Here is an 18,852-nt window from a genome sequence, read left to right on the forward strand (position 1 = left end):
ATTAATGGAATTAATAAACTGAATAGAATTAATTAATGGAATAAATGGAATTAATGGAATTAACAAAATTCATGGAATTAATAAACGGGATAAATGGAATACATGGAATTAATACATGGAATTAGTGGAATTAATAAATGGAATACATGGAGTTAATTAATGGAAATAATGGAATTAATAAAATTAATGAATTCATGGAATAAACTGAATTAATGGAATTAATGGAATTAATGAATGGAATTAATAGAATTAAATTGAATTAATAAATGGAATACATGGAATTAATTAATGGAATCATGGAATTCATGGAATAAATGGAATAATTGGAATTAATAAATGGAATAAATGGAATTAATGGACTAAATGGAATTAATTAATGGAATAAATGGAATAAACAGAATTCATGGAATTAATAAATGGAATTAATGGAATTAATGGGATGAATGAATGGGATTCATGGAATTATTCCCAGCAATCCCTGGATCAGGAGAGGCCACAGCCCAAATCCAACCATTCCCCTTTTTTCCAGGTTGGAATTCCAGCCCGGGGCTCTCCTCATTCCCATCTCCAGGAATTCCTAAAGGGATTTTAGGGAAAATAAAAAAAACCCCAAACTGAAAAATCCGGGAAAAACGAAGGCGAAATCCACAGAATTTGGGAATTTATTGTTGGGATCTTCCCGTTTTTCCAAGGAAAACTTGGATTTTGTAATTCCATTGTTTTACCGGGGTAGGGAGGGTGGGGAAAACACCTGAAAGGGAATTTGGGAATTCTTAAAGGGAATTTGGGATCCTGAAAAGGGAATTTGGGATCCTGAAAAGGGAATTTGGGATCCTAAAATGGGAATTTGGGATCCTGAAAAGGGAATTTGGGATCCTGTAAAGGGAATTTGGGAATTCTTAAAGGGATTTGGGATCCTAAAATGGGATTTGGGATCGTGAAAAGGGAATTTGGGATCCTAAAGGGGAATTTGGGATCCTGGAAAGGGAATTTGGGATCCTGGAAAGGGAATTTGGGATCCTAAAATGGGAATTTGGGATCCTGAAAAGGGAATTTGGGAATTCTTAAAGGGATTTGGGATCCTAAAATGGGATTTGGGATCCTAAAGGGGAATTTGGGATCCTGGAAAGGGAATTTGGGAATTCTTAAAGGGAATTTGGGATCCTGGAAAGGGATTTGGGATCCTAAAAGGGGAATTTGGGATCCTAAAAGGGAATTTGGGATCCTGGAAAGGGAATTTGGGATCCTAAAGGGGAATTTGGGATCCTGGAAAGGGAATTTGGGATCCTGAAAGGGAATTTGGGATCCTGAAAGGGAATTTGGGATCCTGGAAAGGGAATTTGGGATCCTAAAGGGGAATTTGGGATCCTGGAAAGGGATTTGGGATCCTGGAAAGGGAATTTGGGATCCCTAAATTCTCCCACCCAAGCTCTTTCCTGCCATTCCCAGGGATGAATCCCACAAAATAAAAAATCCCCAAAATCACTTCCGGGGCTTCCCTGAGCTTCCACAATTCCGGATTTGTGGGAATCCCAAAAAGGGGGATGGGACCGGCAGGATTTGGGATTTTTCAGGATGAGAAAGGGGAGGAACAGATCCAAGGGAAAAGGAAAAGGAATTCCCATAAAAAGTGCCTCCAGCTCCGCGTTCCCGGCGGATTCCGGGGGTTCCGGAGGGATCGTCGGGAAGCTCCGCGGTTTTCTGGGATTAGTGGGAAAAACAGGGAAAATCCGGAAGGGGGAGGAGAATTCCAGCTCAAACATCCAAGGACAAAATTCCAGCTGGGAATTCCAGCTGGGAATTCCAATCCCAAGCCCGGGAGAGGCTCCAGGATTGGGAAAAGAGCTCCAGAGGGGGAAAATCCATCCTGAAATTCCTGGATCTCCTGCTGGATCCCGAGGGATCAGGGAAAGGGCTGGGAAAGGGAGAAACATTCCTCTGGATGTTCCTGGAAAACCCCAAAATTCCCAAAATTCCTGAAATTCCCGAGCTGCGGCCTCCAGCCCCCAGGGAATGGTGAATTAGGGAATTCCCAGATTTCCAGGGAATTGTCCCAGGGTTATTCCCTAGGGTGGGATCCAATCCCAAGGATTTCCCCTCCTGGGAAAAGTGTCCTGGGTCATTCCCAAAAGTCCTGGAATTCCAGCTGGGATTAGCCAGAAGGGGATGGATGAGCCCTGCAGGGAATATCGGGATCAGAAATGGGAAAAATGGGATGAAAATGGGAAAAATGGGGATCAGAAATAGGAAAAATGGGAGCAAAATGGGTAAATGGGGTCAGAAATGGGAAAATTGGGATCAAAATGGGAAAAACGGGATCAGAAATGGGAAAAATGGGATCAAAATGGGAAAAAACGGGATCAGAAATGGGAAAAATGGGAGCAAAATGGGAAAAATGGGATCAGAAATGGGAAAAATGGGAGCAAAATGGGATCAAAATGGGAAAAAAGGGGATCAGAAATGGGAAAAACGGGATCAGAATGGGAAAAATGGGATCAGAGGGGTCTCTGCAGGGAAAATCGGGATCAAAACGGGATCGGAGCTGCCGAGCGGCTCCGGAGCATGGAATTCCTGGCTGGAATGATTCCTGCTCCACATTTACCCCTCCCCCCCTCCCCCCTGGCTGGATCCCACAGAGGAAATCCGGGAAAATCCGGGAAGGGGAATCCACCAGGAAGAGCCTGAAATTCCCAAGCCGGGGGAAATTCCGAGGGAAAAGAGGAATTCCTGAGCAATCCCGGTCACAGCAGCGCCTCCAATGAAATTAACACGGATTTTTTTTTCGGGGGTGGGGGAGGTAGAAGAGAAGGAGAAATCCTCTGGAATTGCCGGGATTCCCGGGATTCAGTCGTAGGAGAGGAAGCGGATGAGCCGGGGCGGGATTTGCAGCTTGGAGATTTTGTGCTGCCCGCGTTGGCCGGCGGCTCTGCGCACGGCCAGGCGGCACAGCTGAGCCAGGGACAGCGGCGTTCCTGCAGGAAAAACCGGAAAAACGGGAGAGAAACGGGTCAGGAAATGGGAAAATGGGGAAAAACGGGAGAGAAATGGGTCAGGAAATGGGAAAATGGGGAAAAACGGGAGAGAAACGGGTCAGGAAATGGGAAAATGGGGAAAAACGGGAGAGAAACGGGTCAGGAAATGGGAAAATGGGGAAAAACGGGAGAGAAATGGGTCAGGAAATGGGAAAATGGGGAAAAACGGGAGAGAAACGGGTCAGGAAATGGGAAAATGGGAGAGAAACGGGTCAGGAAACAGAAAAATGGGAGAGAAACGGGTCAGGAAACAGAAAAATGGGGGAGAAACGGGAGAGAAAAACGTCAGGAAACGGGAAAATGGGGAGAAACGGGAGAGAAATGGGTCAGGAAATGGGAAAATGGGGAAAACGGGAGAGAAACGGGTCAGGAAACAGAAAAATGGGAGAGAAACGGGAGAGAAAAACGTCAGGAAACGGGAAAAACGGGAGAGAAATGGGTCAGGAAATGGGAAAATGGGGAAAAATGGGAGAGAAACGGGTCAGGAAACAGAAAAATGGGAGAGAAACGGGAGAGAAAAACGTCAGGAAACGGGAAAAACGGGAGAGAAATGGGTCAGGAAATGGAAAAATGGGGAAAAACAGGAGAGAAACGGGTCAGGAAACAGAAAAATGGGAGAGAAACGGGAGAGAAAAACGTCAGGAAACGGGAAAAACGGGAGAGAAATGGGTCAGGAAATGGGAAAATGGGAGAGAAACGGGAGAGAAAAACGTCAGGAAACGGGAAAAACGGGAGAGAAATGGGTCAGGAAATGGGAAAAATGGGAGAGAAACACGTCAGGAAACGGGAAAAACAACGGGGAAAAACAACGGGGAAAAACGGGACAGAAACAGGAGAGAAACGGGTCAGGAAACGGGAAAAATGGGAGAGAAACGGGAGAGAAAAACGTCAGGAAACGGGAAAAACGGGAGAGAAATGGGTCAGGAAATGGGAAAATGGGGAAAAATGGGAGAGAAATGGGTCAGGAAATGGGAAAATGGGGAAAAATGGGAGAGAAACGGGTCAGGAAATGGGAAAATGGGGAAAACGGGAGAGAAAAACGTCAGGAAACGGGAAAAACGGGAGAGAAATGGGTCAGGAAATGGGAAAAATGGGAGAGAAACACGTCAGGAAACGGGAAAAACAACGGGGAAAAACAACGGGGAAAAACGGGACAGAAACAGGAGAGAAACGGGTCAGGAAATGGAAAAATGGGGAAAAACGGGAGAGAAATGGGTCAGGAAACGGGAAAAATGGGGAAAAATGGGAGAGAAACATGTCAGGAAAAATGGGAGAGAAACGGGACAGAAATGGGTCAGGAAAAACGGGGAGAAACAGGGAAAAATGGGAGAGAAAAATGTCAGGAAATGGGAAAAACAACGGGGAAAAACAGGAGAGAAATGGGTCAGGAAACGGGAAAAATGGGAAAGAAAAACGTCAGGAAAAATGGGAGAGAAATGGGAGAGAATTGGGTCAGGAAAAATGGGGAGAAACAGAGAAAAACAGGAGAGAAAAATGCCAGGAAATGGGAAAAACAACGGGGAAAAACCGGAGAGAAAAACGTCAGGAAACATCGGGAAAAACAATGGGGAAAAACGGGAGAGAAATGGTCAGGAACCAACGGGAAAAATGGGAGAGAAAAACATCAGGAAATGGAAAAAATGGGGAAAAAAGGGGAAAAACAATGGGGAAAACAGGAGAGAAAAAAGTCAGGAAATGGGAAAAATGGGAGAGAAATGGGTCAAGAAAAACAGGGAAAAACAGGGAAAAACAATGGGGGAAAACGGGAGAGAAACGGGTCAGGAAAAATGGGGAAAAAGGGGGAGAAACGGGAGAGAAACATGAGAGAAACCATCAGGAATGGGTCAGGAATGGGGAAAAACAGGAGAGAAACCGTCAGGAATGGGGAAAAACAGGGAAAAATGAGGAAAAACGGGAGAGAAATGGGGAAAAACGGGTGAGGTACGGGGAGAAACAGGAGAGAAATGGGGGAAAACACAGGAGAGAAACGGGAGAGAACAGGGAAAAATGGGGAAAAATGGGTCAGGAAACGGAAAAAAACAACAACAGGGAAAAACAACGGGGAAAAACGGGAGAGAAACGGGTCAGGAAACAGGAAAAACAGGGAAAAACAGGGAAAAAACGGGAGAGAAACGGGTCAGGAAACGGAAAAACAGGGAAAAAACGGGAGAGAAACGGGTCAGGAAACGGAAAAACAGGGAAAAAACAGGAGAGAAACGGGTCAGGAAACAGGAAAAACAGGGAAAAACAATGGGGAAAAACGGGGGAAAAGGTCAGGAATGGGTTGGGAACAGGGAAAAACGGGAGAGAAACGGGAGAGAACAGGTCAGGAACAGGGAAAAATGGGGAAAACAGGGAAAAATGGGAGGGAAATGGGGAAAAAAGGGTCAGGAACTGGGAAAAAATGGGAAAAAACGGGAGAGAAACTGCTCAGGAACCGGGAAAGACGGAGAAAAATGGGGAAAAAACGGGAAAATCCCTGGGATTGGATAATCCCTGGTGTCAGATAATCCTTGGGATCAGACAATCCCTGGGATCGGATAATCCTTGGGATCAGACAATCCCTGGGATCGGATAATCCTTGGGATCAGACAATCCCTGGGATCGGATAATCCTTGGGATCAGACAATCCCTGGGATCGGATAATCCTTGGGATCGGATAATCCTTGGGATCAGACAATCCCTGGGATCGGATAATCCTTGGGATCAGACAATCCCTGGTGTCAGATAATCCTTGGGATCAGACAATCCCTGGGATCAGACAATCCCTGGGATCGGATAATCCTTGGGATCAGACAATCCCCGGGATCAGACAACCCTTCCCATCCCCGCCACCAGCACATCCCCGTCTCCGCGCGCGGCTCTTCCCGAATTCCCGGGAAAAGGAGGAATTTCCCCACTCACTCTCGTAGAACTGGAAGCAGCGGGCGGCGGCTCCGCCGTTCCCGCTGTAGTCCGAGGGTTTCCGGCCGCGGTTGTCGCGGGCGTTGACGTCGGCTCCGAACTCCACGAGGAGCCGGACCAGGGCGGCGCAGCGCGCCTTGGCCGCGTGGTGCAGCGCCGTCTCGTGAAGCTTGGCCGCGTTCACCTGCGCTCCTGAAACCGGGAAAACACCTGGAGATCCGGGGATCCGGGATCTGGGATTGGGGGGGAAATGGGATCTGGGGATCTGGGGGGATCCAGGGGGGAAATGGGATCTGGGGATCCAGGGGAGAAATGGGATCTGGGGATATCCAGGGGGAAATGGGATCTGGGGATCCAGGGGAGAAATGGGATCTGGGGAGCTGGGATCGGGGAGCTGGGAGCAGGGAGGAAATGGGATCTGGGGATCCAGGGGGGAAATGGGATCTGGGGATATCCAGGGGGAAATGGGATCTGGGGATATCCAGGGGGAAATGGGATCTGGGGATCCAGGGGAGAAATGGGATCTGGGGATATCCAGGGGGAAATGGGATCTGGGGATATCCAGGGGGAAATGGGATCTGGGGATCCAGGGGGGAAATGGGATCTGGGGATATCCAGGGGGAAATGGGATCTGGGGAGCCGGGATCGGGGGGGAAACGGGATCTGGGGATATCCAGGGGGAAATGGGATCTGGGGATCCAGAGCAGAAATGGGATCTGGGGAGCTGGGATCGGGGAGCTGGGAGCAGGGAGGAAATGGGATCTGGGGATCCAGGGGAGCTGGAATCCAGGGGGAAATGGGATCTGGGGAGCCGGGATCGGGGGGGAAATGGGATCTGGGGAGCCGGGATCCAGTGGGGAAAGGGCATGGAGCTGGGATCGGGGAGCTGGGAGCAGGGAGGAAATGGGATCTGGGGGGAGCTGGAATCCAGGGGGGAAATGGGATCTGGGGGGAGCTGGAATCCAGGGCGGAAATGGGATCTGGGGATCTGGGGGAATCCAGGGGAGAAAGGGCATGGAGCCGGGAGCCGGGGAGCCAGGATTGAGGGGGAAATGCGATTGGGGGAGCTGGGATATGGGGATCTGGGATCTGGAGAGATCTGGGATATGGGGATCTGGGGGGGAAACGGGATCCGGGGGAGAAAGGGCATGGAGCCGGGATCAGGGGATCTGGGATCTGGGTGGGAAAAGGGTCCAGGGGGGAAACGGGATCCAGTGGGGAAAGGGATCCAAGGGGGATGGGGATCTGGCTGGAAAAGGGATCTGGGCAGGGAAAGGGATCTGGGCAGAATCCAGCTGGGGAAAGGGATCCGGCAGGGAATGAAGGCTGGGAAGGCCGGGAATGTTGGGAATGGCAGGAATGTCGGGAATGCCAGGAACACCAGGAACACGAGGAAGGTTGGGAATGGCAGAGGGATGCTGGGAACACCAGGAATGCCAGGAACACCGGGAACACCAGGAAGGGCACCGGGAACACCGGGAATGCCAAGAACATTGGGAAGGGCACCAGGAACACCGGGAAGGTCACCAGGAATGCTGGGAACGCCAGGAACACCAGGAACACCGGGAAGCTCACCGGGAACGCCGTACGTACCCGCCTGCAGCAGCAGCTTGGCGCAGCGCAGGTGCTGGCGCGCGCAGGCCACGTGCAGCGGAGTCCCGAAGTGGCAGTCGTGAGCCTCCAGGTTGGCGCCCACGTCGATGAGGAGCTGCACGCACTCCGAGCTCCCTGCAGCCGGAAAAACGGGAAAATCCCATGGGAAAACGGGAATGGACTCGAGGGGCCCCGGGGAGAATTCCGGCCGGGAATTCACCCTGAGGAACGGAGGGTTCCCAAACAAGATTCCGAGGGATCACCTGCTGGTGGTGGAGATGATCCCACCGGGAAAGCGCCAGGAAAATCCCGCCGGGAAAAGGGGATCCAAGCAAGGAAATGGGGGTTAGCCAGGGAAAAGGGGATTTAGGCAGGGAAAAGGAATTCTAGGCAGAGAAAAAGGGAATTTATCCAGGGAAAAGGAAATCCAGATGGGGAAAAGGGAATTTATCCAGGGAAAAGGGGATTTATCCATGGAAAAGTAATTCCAGGCAGGGAAAAGTGGATTTAGCCAGGGAAAACGGGATTTATCCAGGGAAAAGGAAGAGGTCTCTGCAGGGAAAAACAGGATCAAATCTGGGAAAACTGGGATCAGAAATGGGAAAAACGGGATCAGAATGGGATCAGAGGGGTCTCTGCAGGGAAAAATGGAGATTTTCCTGTCCCTTTCCTGCTCAGCCTGGGAGGTTTTCCTATCCCTTTCCAGCCAGGGAGGTTTTCCTATCCCTTTCCAGCCAGGGAGGTTTTCCCATCCCTTTCCCACCTGGAAGTTTTCCCATCCCTTTCCCACCTGGAAGTTTTCCCATCCCTTTCCCACCTGGAAGTTTTCCCATCCCTTTCCAGCCAGGGAGGTTTTCCCATCCCTTTCCCACCTGGAAGTTCCCCGTCCATCCTGCTCCCCAGCCCGTACCGTTCATGCAGGCCTCGTGCAGCGGTGACGCCGTGTAGAGCGGAGGGTTCACCTTGGCGCCGTGCGCCAGCAACAGCCGCACGCACTCCACGCTGCCCGAGGCACAGGCGTCACACAGAGGAGTGCTGCCATCAATGTTCCGAGCGTCCACCTGAACAGACAGGATCAATATCGGTATTGGTACTGGTATTGATATCATTGATATTGATATCAGTACTGATATTGGTACTGATATCAATATTGGTACTGATATCGACACCCCACACTGCCCGAGGCACAGGTGTCACACAGAGGAGTGCTGCCATCAATGTCCCGAGCATCCACCTGAACAGAGAGGATCAATACTGGTATTGGTACTGGTATTGGTACTGATATCATCAATACCAATATCGGTACTGATATCAACACCCCACACTGCCCAAGGCACAGGCATCACACAGAGGAGTGCTGCCGTCAATGTCCCGAGCATCCACCTGAACAGACAGGATCAATATCGGTATTGGTATTGGTATTGATATCATTGGTATTGATATTGGTAATGATACAGATATCGATATTGGTACTGATATCGACACTCCACGCTGCCCAAGGCACAGGCGTCACACAGAGGAGTGCTGCTGTCGATGTTCCGAGCGTCCACCTGAGCAGAGAGGATCAATATCGGTATTGGTACTGCTATTGGTATTGATATTGGTACTGATATCAATATTGGTACTGATATTGGTATTGATATTGGTACTGATATCAATATTGGTACTGATATCGACACTCCACACTGCCCGAGGCACAGGCGTCACACAGAGGAGTGCTGCCGTTGATGAGCCATGCATCCACCTGAGCAGAGAGGATCAATACTGGTATCGGTATTGGTATTGGTACTGATATCATCAATATCTATATTTGTACTGATACTGATATTGATATTGGTACTGATATCGACACCCCACACTGCCCGAGGCACAGGTGTCACACAGAGGAGTGCTGCCGTCAATGTTCCGAGCGTCCACCTGAACAGACAGGATCAATATCAGTATTGGTACTGCTATTGGTATTGATCTTGATATTGATATCATCAATATCAGCATAATATCATCGATATCAGTATTGATATCGACACCCCACACTGCCCGAGGCACAGGTGTCACACAGCCGAGTGCTGTTGTCGATGTTCCAAGTGTTCACCTGAGCAGAGAGGATCAATTATCGGTATTGATATCAATATTGGTACTGATATCAATATTGGTATTGATACTGATACAGATATCAGTACCAATACTGATACTGATATGGATGTTGATATTGGTACTGATATCGATACTGATATTGATATCAATATTGATATTGACACTGGATACTAATATTGGTATTGATATTGACCCTGATATTGATACTAGTATTGATAACAATATTGATATTTATATTGATATTGATAGTGATATTAATCTTGATATTGATACTGGTATTGATACTGATATTGATATTTATATTGGTATTGATATTGATACCGATATTGATACTGATATTGATACCGATATTGATACTGATATTGGTATTGATACTGATACCAATATTGATATTGATATTGATACCACTATTGATACTGATACTGATATAGATATTAATATTGATACTGGTATTGATATCAATATTGAAACTGATATTGCTATAGATACTGATATTGATAGCGATATTGATACTGGTATTGATATCAATATTGATAGTGACACTGATATTGATATCGATATCTATATTGATATTGACACTGGATACTAATATTGGTATTGATATTGACCCTGATATTGATACTGATATTGATAACAATATTGATATTTATATTGATATTGATAGTGATATTAATCTTGATATTGATACTGGTATTGATACTGATATTGATATTTATATTGGTATTGATATTGATACCGATATTGATACTGATATTGATACTGGTATTGATATTGATACTGATATTGATACCGATATTGATACTGATATTGGTATTGATACTGATACCAATATTGATATTGATATTGATACCAGTATTGATACTGATACTGATATAGATATTAATATTGATACTGGTATTGATATCAATATTGAAACTGATATTGCTATAGATACTGATATTGATAGCGATATTGATACTGGTATTGATATCAATATTGATAGTGACACTGATATTGATATCGATATCTATATTGATATTTTGGGTTCTATTTATAATTATATTACATACATATGACAAACAACAGAATTCATGCTATTGTTATTTAACTATTAAATTACGATTATTATTAATGATATTGGTATTTGATATCGGTATTTATATTAATTTTTATATTTATATCTATATTCATATTTACACTTAAATATTTACTTATATTTATGTTATATATATATTAGACAACTGATGGGATTCATGCTATTATTATTTTTCTATTAAATTACTATTGTTATTAATTATATTTATATTTATATTTATACTTATATTTATAATTACATTTATACTTATATTTATATTACATATATACAACTGATATAATTCATACTATTATTTTACTATTAAATTACTATTGTTATTAATGATATCAATATTGATATTGATATCAATATTGATATCAATATTGATATTGATAGCTTTATTTCTATTTCTATTTATATTATATAAGGCAACTGATGGAATTAATGTTATTATTTTACTATTAAGTTACTATTGTTATTAGTGATATTGCTACTTATATTTATATTTATATTTATATTTATATTTGTATTTATATTTATATTTATATTATATTTATATTATATATATGGCAACTGATGGAATTAATGCTATTATTAATTTACTATTAAATTATTATAATTATTAATAATATCAATATTGATATGGATATTGATATGGATATTGATATCAATATTGATAGCTTTATTTCTATTTCTATTTATAATATATAAGGCAACTGATGGAATTCATGCTATTATTATTTTTCTATTAAATTACTATTATTGTTAATGATATCAATATTGACATTGATATTGATATCAATATTGATATTGATAGTTTTGTTTCTATTTCTATTTCTATTTTATATATATGGCAACTGCTGGAATTCATGCTATTATTTTACTATTAAATTACTATTATTATTAATATTGATATTGATATTTATATTATATATACAAGGGAATTGCTAGAATTAATGCCATTATTATTTTACAATTAAATTACTATTATTATTAATGATATCAATATTGTCATTGATATCAATATTGATATTGATAGTTTTGCTTCTATTTCGATTATATATATGGCAACTGATGGAATTAATGCTATTTTACTATTAAATTACTATCATTGTTAATATTTATATTGATATTTTTATTATATATATAAAGCAACTGATAGAATTAATGCTATTATTATTTTATTATTATTTTAAATTTATTATTAAATTTACTATTTTTATTTATTATAAAATTACTATTTATTTAAATTTATTATTATTTTACTACTATTGCTAAATTGCTGTTATTGTTTTGTTTCTTGTGTTGGTTTGATTTTGTTGTAACACTTGTATATAAATTAACAAAAAATTATTAGTTATAACTTTTTTATAAATAAAAATTTATTAGTTATAATTTAGGTAATTTATGTGTTATAAATAATATATATATAAAAATGCATAAGCATATAAATATATAAAATATAGTAATATATTAAAATATATATAATTTAAACTTGCTTATAGAAATATATAAATATAAATATATATATCATATGATTTATTTTTATAAGCATAAAAATAAAGAATTGTCATATAGAAATATATATAAATATAAAATATATACATATATAAATGTATAAATGATAAAAATATATAAATTGTAAATATAAACATATATATATAAATTTATAAACATATAAATTTATAAATATAAAAATACGTAAATATATAAATTATGAACACACAAACATATAAAATATAAAACTATATAAGTTATAAATAAATAAAAAATATAAAATATACAAATATAGAAAAGTGCAAAACATGAAACACATAAATTATAAGTATATAAATATATTTTGTATAAATATATAAAAATATATAAATTATATATAAACATATAAAAATATATAAATTATAAAAATACATAAAAAAATTAAAAATATATAAAAATTACAAAAATATATAGAAAATATATAAGAATATATATAAATATATAAAAAGATATAAATTATAAATACAGAAATACGTAAAAATATATAATTTATAAATATAGAAACATGTAAAAATGTATAAAAAAAAGCTCCATTGGGATTTTGGGATGGGAAAGGTCGGGAATGGTTTGTGGGAATGTGGCAGGTGGATGGGATGGAATCTCTCTGGGAGTGTGGAATCTGTCCCTGCTCTGGATATTTCCGCTTTTCCTGCCTTTTTCCATGAGGAATTTTCACTTTAATTCAATGTAAATATCCCCCGGCACAGCTCGAGCTCAGAACGGGATCAGAGAATGGGGAATTGATCCCAAGTATGGAATTCCCAGCTGGAATTCTCACTCCAATGTAAATATCCCCCAGCACAGCTCGAGCTCAGAATGGGATCAGGGAATGGGGAATTGATCCCAAGTATGGAATTCCCAGCTGGAATTCTCACTCCAATGTAAATATCCCCCGGCACAGCTCGAGCTCAGAATGGGATCAGGGAATGGGGAATTGATCCCAAGTATGGAATTCCCAGCTGGAATTTTCACTCCAATGTAAATATCCCCCGGCACAGCTCGAGCTCAGAATGGGATCAGAGAATTGATCCCAAGTATGGAATTCCCAGCTGGAATTCTCACTCCAATGTAAATATCCCCTGGCACAGCTCGAGCTCAGAATGGGATCAGAGAATGGGGAATTGATCCCAAGTATGGAATTCCCAGCTGGAATTTTCACTCCAATGTAAATATCCCCCGGCACAGCTCGAGCTCAGAACGGGATCAGAGAATTGATCCCAAGTATGGAATTCCCAGCTGGAATTTTCACTCCAATGTAAATATCCCCCGGCACAGCTCGAGCTCAGAATGGGATCAGAGAATGGGGAATTGATCCCAAGTATGGAATTCCCAGCTGGAATTCTCACTCCAATGTAAATATCCCCCGGCACAGCTCGAGCTCAGAACGGGATCAGAGAATTGATCCCAAGTATGGAATTCCCAGCTGGAATTTTCACTCCAATGTAAATATCCCCTGGCACAGCTCAAGCTCAGAATGGGATCAGAGAATTGATCCCAAGTATGGAATTCCCAGCTGGAATTTTGACTCCAATGTAAATATCCCCCGGCACAGCTCGAGCTCAGAACGGGATCAGGGAATGGGGAATTGATCCCAAGTATGGAATTCCCAGCTGGAATTCTCACTCCAATGTAAATATCCCCCGGCACAGCTCGAGCTCAGAACGGGATCAGGGAATGGGGAATTGATCCCAAGTATGGAATTCCCAGCTGGAATTTTCACTCCAATGTAAATATCCCCTGGCACAGCTCAAGCTCAGAACGGGATCAGAGAATTGATCCCAAGTATGGAATTCCCAGCTGGAATTCTCACTCCAATGTAAATATCCCCCGGCACAGCTCGAGCTCAGAACGGGATCAGAGAATTGATCCCAAGTATGGAATTCCCAGCTGGAATTTTCACTCCAATGTAAATATCCCCCGGCACAGCTCGAGCTCAGAACGGGATCAGGGAATGGGGAATTGATCCCAAGTATGGAATTCCCAGCTGGAATTCTCACTCCAATGTAAATATCCCCCGGCACAGCTCGAGCTCAGAACGGGATCAGGGAATGGGAGTTGACCCCGAGTATGGAATTCCCAGCTGGAATCGCCCCTGGGTGTGAGCCTGGCTCAGCCTCCCACACAAATCCCACTGGGAATGGGATCATCCCAGCTCCTTCCCTGCTGGGATGGGATTCCTGGATCCAGGGATGGGATTGCTGGAGCCAGGGATGGGATTACTGGAGTCATGGAATCATTTTGGTTGGAAAAGACTTTCTAGGATGGAATCCAACCATTCCCAGCCCTTCCCTGTCCCCAGGGGCCACATCCACAGGGCTCTGGAATTCCTCCAGGGAAGGCGACTCCCCCCTGCCCTGGGCAGCTCATTCCAACACTTCACAACCTTTTCCATGCGGGAATTTTCCCTGAAATCCAACCCAACCCAACCCAAACATTCCCTGGCCCATCCTGAGGCTGTTCCCTCTCCTCCTGTCCCTGTTTCCTGGGATAAGATCCCAAATCCCCCCCGGCTGTCCCCTCCTGGCAGGGAGTTGTGCAGAGCCAGAAATTCCCCCTGATCCCTCTTTTCTCTGGGATGAGCCCCTTCCCATCTCCCTCAGGAATTCTCCAGCCCCTTCCCAGCTCCCTCAGGAATTCTCCAGCCCCTCCAGGAATTCTCCAACCCCTTCCCATCTCCTCCAGGAATTCTCCAGCCCCTTCCCAGATCCCTCAGGAATTCTCCAGCCCTTTCCCATCTCCCTCAGGAATTCTCCAGCTCCCTCAGGAATTCTCCAGCCCCTTCCCTGGACACTCTCCAGATTCTCAGAGCAAGGACCCAAACCCACACCAAATCCATCCAGAACATTCACCCGATTTTTGCCTCTGGCGCTTCCGGGGTGATCCAGATCCCCCGGGCAGGGATCCCAGGGAATTCCCAGCAGGATCAGGGGTGAGAACACACCTGGGCCCCCGCGTCCAGGAGCATTTTGACGCACTGGGCCTGTCCCCTGAGGCTGGCCTCGTGCAGGGGTGTGATGGAGTCGTAGGTGAGGGCGTTGACGCAGGCGCCGCTCTCGATCAGCTGCCGCAGCTGCCGGATCTCCCCGCGCCGGGCGGCCTCGTGCACCGGCGTGCGGTCGGCCCAGAAAGCTGGGAAAGAGGGGGGAAAAAAGTCAGGGATTCAGTCAGGAAAACTGTGGGGAGAAGGTGGGCACGGCATGGGATGGGTTATCCTGGAGGAACTCGGATGGAATTCCCAGGGATTGGTTTGTGAGGTCCTCGTTGCTTTGCTGATGTCTCCGGCAGCGTGGAGCAACAGGCACTTCCCAAAAATCTCTGGTGCTTCCCCAGAAATCTTTGGGAAGCAAATCTGAATGAGGATGGAGAGCTTCCAGCACATTCCAGGAATTCAAGGGGCTCCAGAAGAGCTGGAGAGGGACTGGGGACAAGGCCTGGAGGGACAGGACACAGGGAATGGCTTCCACTGCCAGAGGGCAGGGATGGATGGGATCTGGGGAAGGAATTCCTGGCTGGGCTGGAATTCCCAGAGCAGTTGTGGCTGCCCCTGGATCCCTGGAATGTCCAAGGCCAGGCTGGACAGGGCTGGGAGCAGCCTGGGATGGTGGAAGGGGTCCCTGCCCCGGGAATTGGGACACGAGCCACTGGCCTGGCCGGGATTTGGGCACCTGTGGCTCCAAGGTGGGAACGGCCCCGATCCCACAGCCCTGATCCCACAGCCCTGATCCCACAGCCCCGATCCCACAGCTCTGATCCCACAGCCCCGATCCCACAGCCCTGATCCCACAGCTCTGATCCCACAGCTCTGATCCCACAGCCCCGATCCCACAGCCCCGATCCCACAGCCCCGATCCCACAGCTCTGATCCCACAGCCCCGATCCCACAGCTCTGATCCCACAGCCCTGATCCCACAGCCCCGATCCCACAGCCCCGATCCCACAGCCCTGATCCCACAGCTCTGATCCCACAGCCCCGATCCCACAGCCCCGATCCCACAGCCCCGATCCCACAGCCCCGATCCCACAGCTCTGATCCCACAGCCCCGATCCCACAGCCCCGATCCCACAGCTCTGATCCCACAGCCCTGATCCCACAGCCCTGATCCCACAGCCCCGATCCCACAGCCCCGATCCCACAGCCCCGATCCCACAGCCCCGATCCCACAGCTCTGATCCCACAGCTCTGATCCCACAGCCCCGATCCCACAGCCCTGATCCCACAGCTCTGATCCCACAGCTCTGATCCCACAGCCCTGATCCCACAGCTCTGATCCCACAGCCCCGATCCCACAGCCCCGATCCCACAGCTCTGATCCCACAGCCCCGATCCCACAGCCCCGATCCCACAGCTCTGATCCCACAGCCCCGATCCCACAGCCCCGATCCCACAGCTCTGATCCCACAGCCCCGATCCCACAGCCCCGATCCCACAGCCCCGATCCCACAGCCCCGATCCCACAGCCCTGATCCCACAGCTCTGATCCCACAGCCCTGATCCCACAGCCCTGATCCCACAGCCCTGATCCCACAGCCCTGATCCCACAGCTCTGATCCCACAGCCCCGATCCCACAGCTCTGATCCCACAGCTCTGATCCCACAGCCCTGATCCCACAGCTCTGATCCCACAGCCCTGATCCCACAGCTCTGATCCCACAGCCCCGATCCCACAGCTCTGATCCCACAGCTCTGATCCCACAGCTCTGATCCCACAGCTCTGATCCCACAGCCCTGATGCCACAGCCCCGATCCCACAGCACCGCAGGGAATTAGGGAGGAACACAGATCATTTCCTGGGAATTTAGGGAGGAACAGGGAATTTAGGGAGGGACAAGGATCGTTCCCAGTGTCTTTGCGCTGTCCCAAGAGCATCCTCTTATCCCTTTCCTTGCCAAAGGCCGCTCATTCCCAAAACCATCCTGTAGTCCCCAAACCCATCCTTAAATCCATCCTTAACCCCAAACCCATCCTTAAACCCCCAAACTCATCCTTAAACCCATCCTTAACCCCCTAGACCCATCCTTAACCCGCAACCCCATCCTTAAACCCCCAAACTCATCGTTAAACCTATCCTTAAACCCTCAAATCCATCCTTAACCCCCTAAACCCATCCTTAACCCCCAAACCCATCCTTAAACCCCCAAACTCATCCTTAACCCCCGACCCAAAACCATCCTGCAACCCCAAAAGTGTTCTGCAGCCCCAAAACCCATCTTGAAGCCCCCAAATCACTCTTTAATACCCAAAACCATCCTGCAGCCCCCAAAATCCATCCTTTAATTCCCAAAACGCTCTTTTTTAACACCCAAACCCACACTTTGATCCCCAAAACCACCCCGCAAGCCCCAAACCCATCCCGCAACCCCCCGAACCCGGCGCTCCGAGCAGCTACCGAGCGCTCCCGGCGCGGCTCCGTCCCCCGGCTCCTCTCCCCTTCTCCCGGGTGTCCCCCACACGGAGCCCGGTTCTGCCCCGGTGTCCCCCCACACGGAGCCCGCTTCTGCCCCAGTGTCACCCCTCACGGAGCCCGGTTCTGCCCCGGTGTCCCCCTCACGGAGCCCGGTTCTGTCACCCCACACGGAGCCCGGTTCTGCCCCGATGTCACCCCACACGGAGCCGCTGCCCGAGCCCGGGTCCGCACCGATATCGCCCCACACGGAGCCCGGGTCCGCCCCGATGATTCCCCGCACGGAGCCGCTACTCGAGCCCGGTTCTGCCCCGGTGTCCTCCCGCACGGAGCCCGGTTCTGCCCCGGTGTCGTCCCGCACGGAGCCGCTGCCCGAGCGCGGGCTCGCCATGGCCCGGCCCCGGAGCCGCCGCTGCGGCCTCGTCCCGCGGCTCGGGCCTCCTGCGGCTGCGCGGCCCGCGCGGAGCACGCCGGGAGTTGTAGTGCGGACCGCGCGGTGGGGATACTGGGGATACTGGGATGGGAGAACTGGGGATACCGGGGGAACTGGGATGGGGGAACTGGGGATACTGGGATGGGGAACTGGGGATACTGGAATGGGGGTACTGGGGATACTGGGGGAACTGGGGATAGTGGGATGGGGGAACTGGGGATACTGGGATGGGGGAAGTGGGGATACTGGGGTGAGGATACTGGGGATACTGGGATGGGGAACTGGGGATACTGGGATGGGGGAACTGGGGATACTGGGATGGGGGAACTGGGGAGACTGGGATGGGGATACTAGGATGGGGGAACTGGGGATACTGGGATGGAGATACTGGAGGTACTGGAATGGGGATACTGGGGATACTGGGATGGGGGAATGGGGAGGACTGGGATGGGGGAACTGGGGACACTGGGATAGGATTACTGGGGGGACTGGGATGGGGGAACTGGGAACACTGGGATGGGGTGCAGGGGTTGCTGGGATGGAATTACTGGGAATACTGGGATGGGAATGATCCCACTGGAGGTGGAAACTTGGATGTTCTGACTGCAGATCTGCTCTCGGGATTTCCCAGAATCTCCTCACATCTCTTAGCTCAAGGCTGTTGATTTCCCCCCTTTAAAGGGCAACCAGGAACGTATTTCTGTCTTAGCAAGAATTCCAGGTTTTTCTCTGCCAGCAGGAACTAGAAAAACCCATGGATCTGGAAAATTTGCTGTGAAATTCGCTATATATGGTGCCCGGCCC

General features: G+C 46.9%; 1 protein-coding gene across 1 annotated transcript; it reads right to left on the bottom strand.

The window, feature by feature from the left end:
• Window positions 1-644: 644 nt before the first annotated feature.
• ASB13 (ankyrin repeat and SOCS box containing 13) lies at window positions 645-18,047 on the bottom strand. The gene is made up of 6 exons (XM_014259703.2): window positions 17,850-18,047; window positions 15,155-15,342; window positions 8,440-8,590; window positions 7,530-7,664; window positions 5,937-6,128; window positions 645-2,972 (listed from the first exon to the last, which is right to left on the bottom strand). Exons 1-6 carry the CDS (start codon window positions 18,004-18,006, stop codon window positions 2,845-2,847), a joined length of 951 nt encoding a protein of 316 aa, XP_014115178.2. The 5' UTR covers window positions 18,007-18,047; the 3' UTR covers window positions 645-2,844.
• Between the last annotated feature and the right edge of the window lie 805 nt (window positions 18,048-18,852).

The sequence above is a fragment of the Pseudopodoces humilis genome, chromosome 5 (genome assembly GCF_049639895.1).
Source record: "Pseudopodoces humilis isolate 2021_Gansu_Grassland_sample_001 chromosome 5, ASM4963989v1, whole genome shotgun sequence".
Classification (NCBI taxonomy): Eukaryota; Metazoa; Chordata; class Aves; order Passeriformes; family Paridae; genus Pseudopodoces; species Pseudopodoces humilis.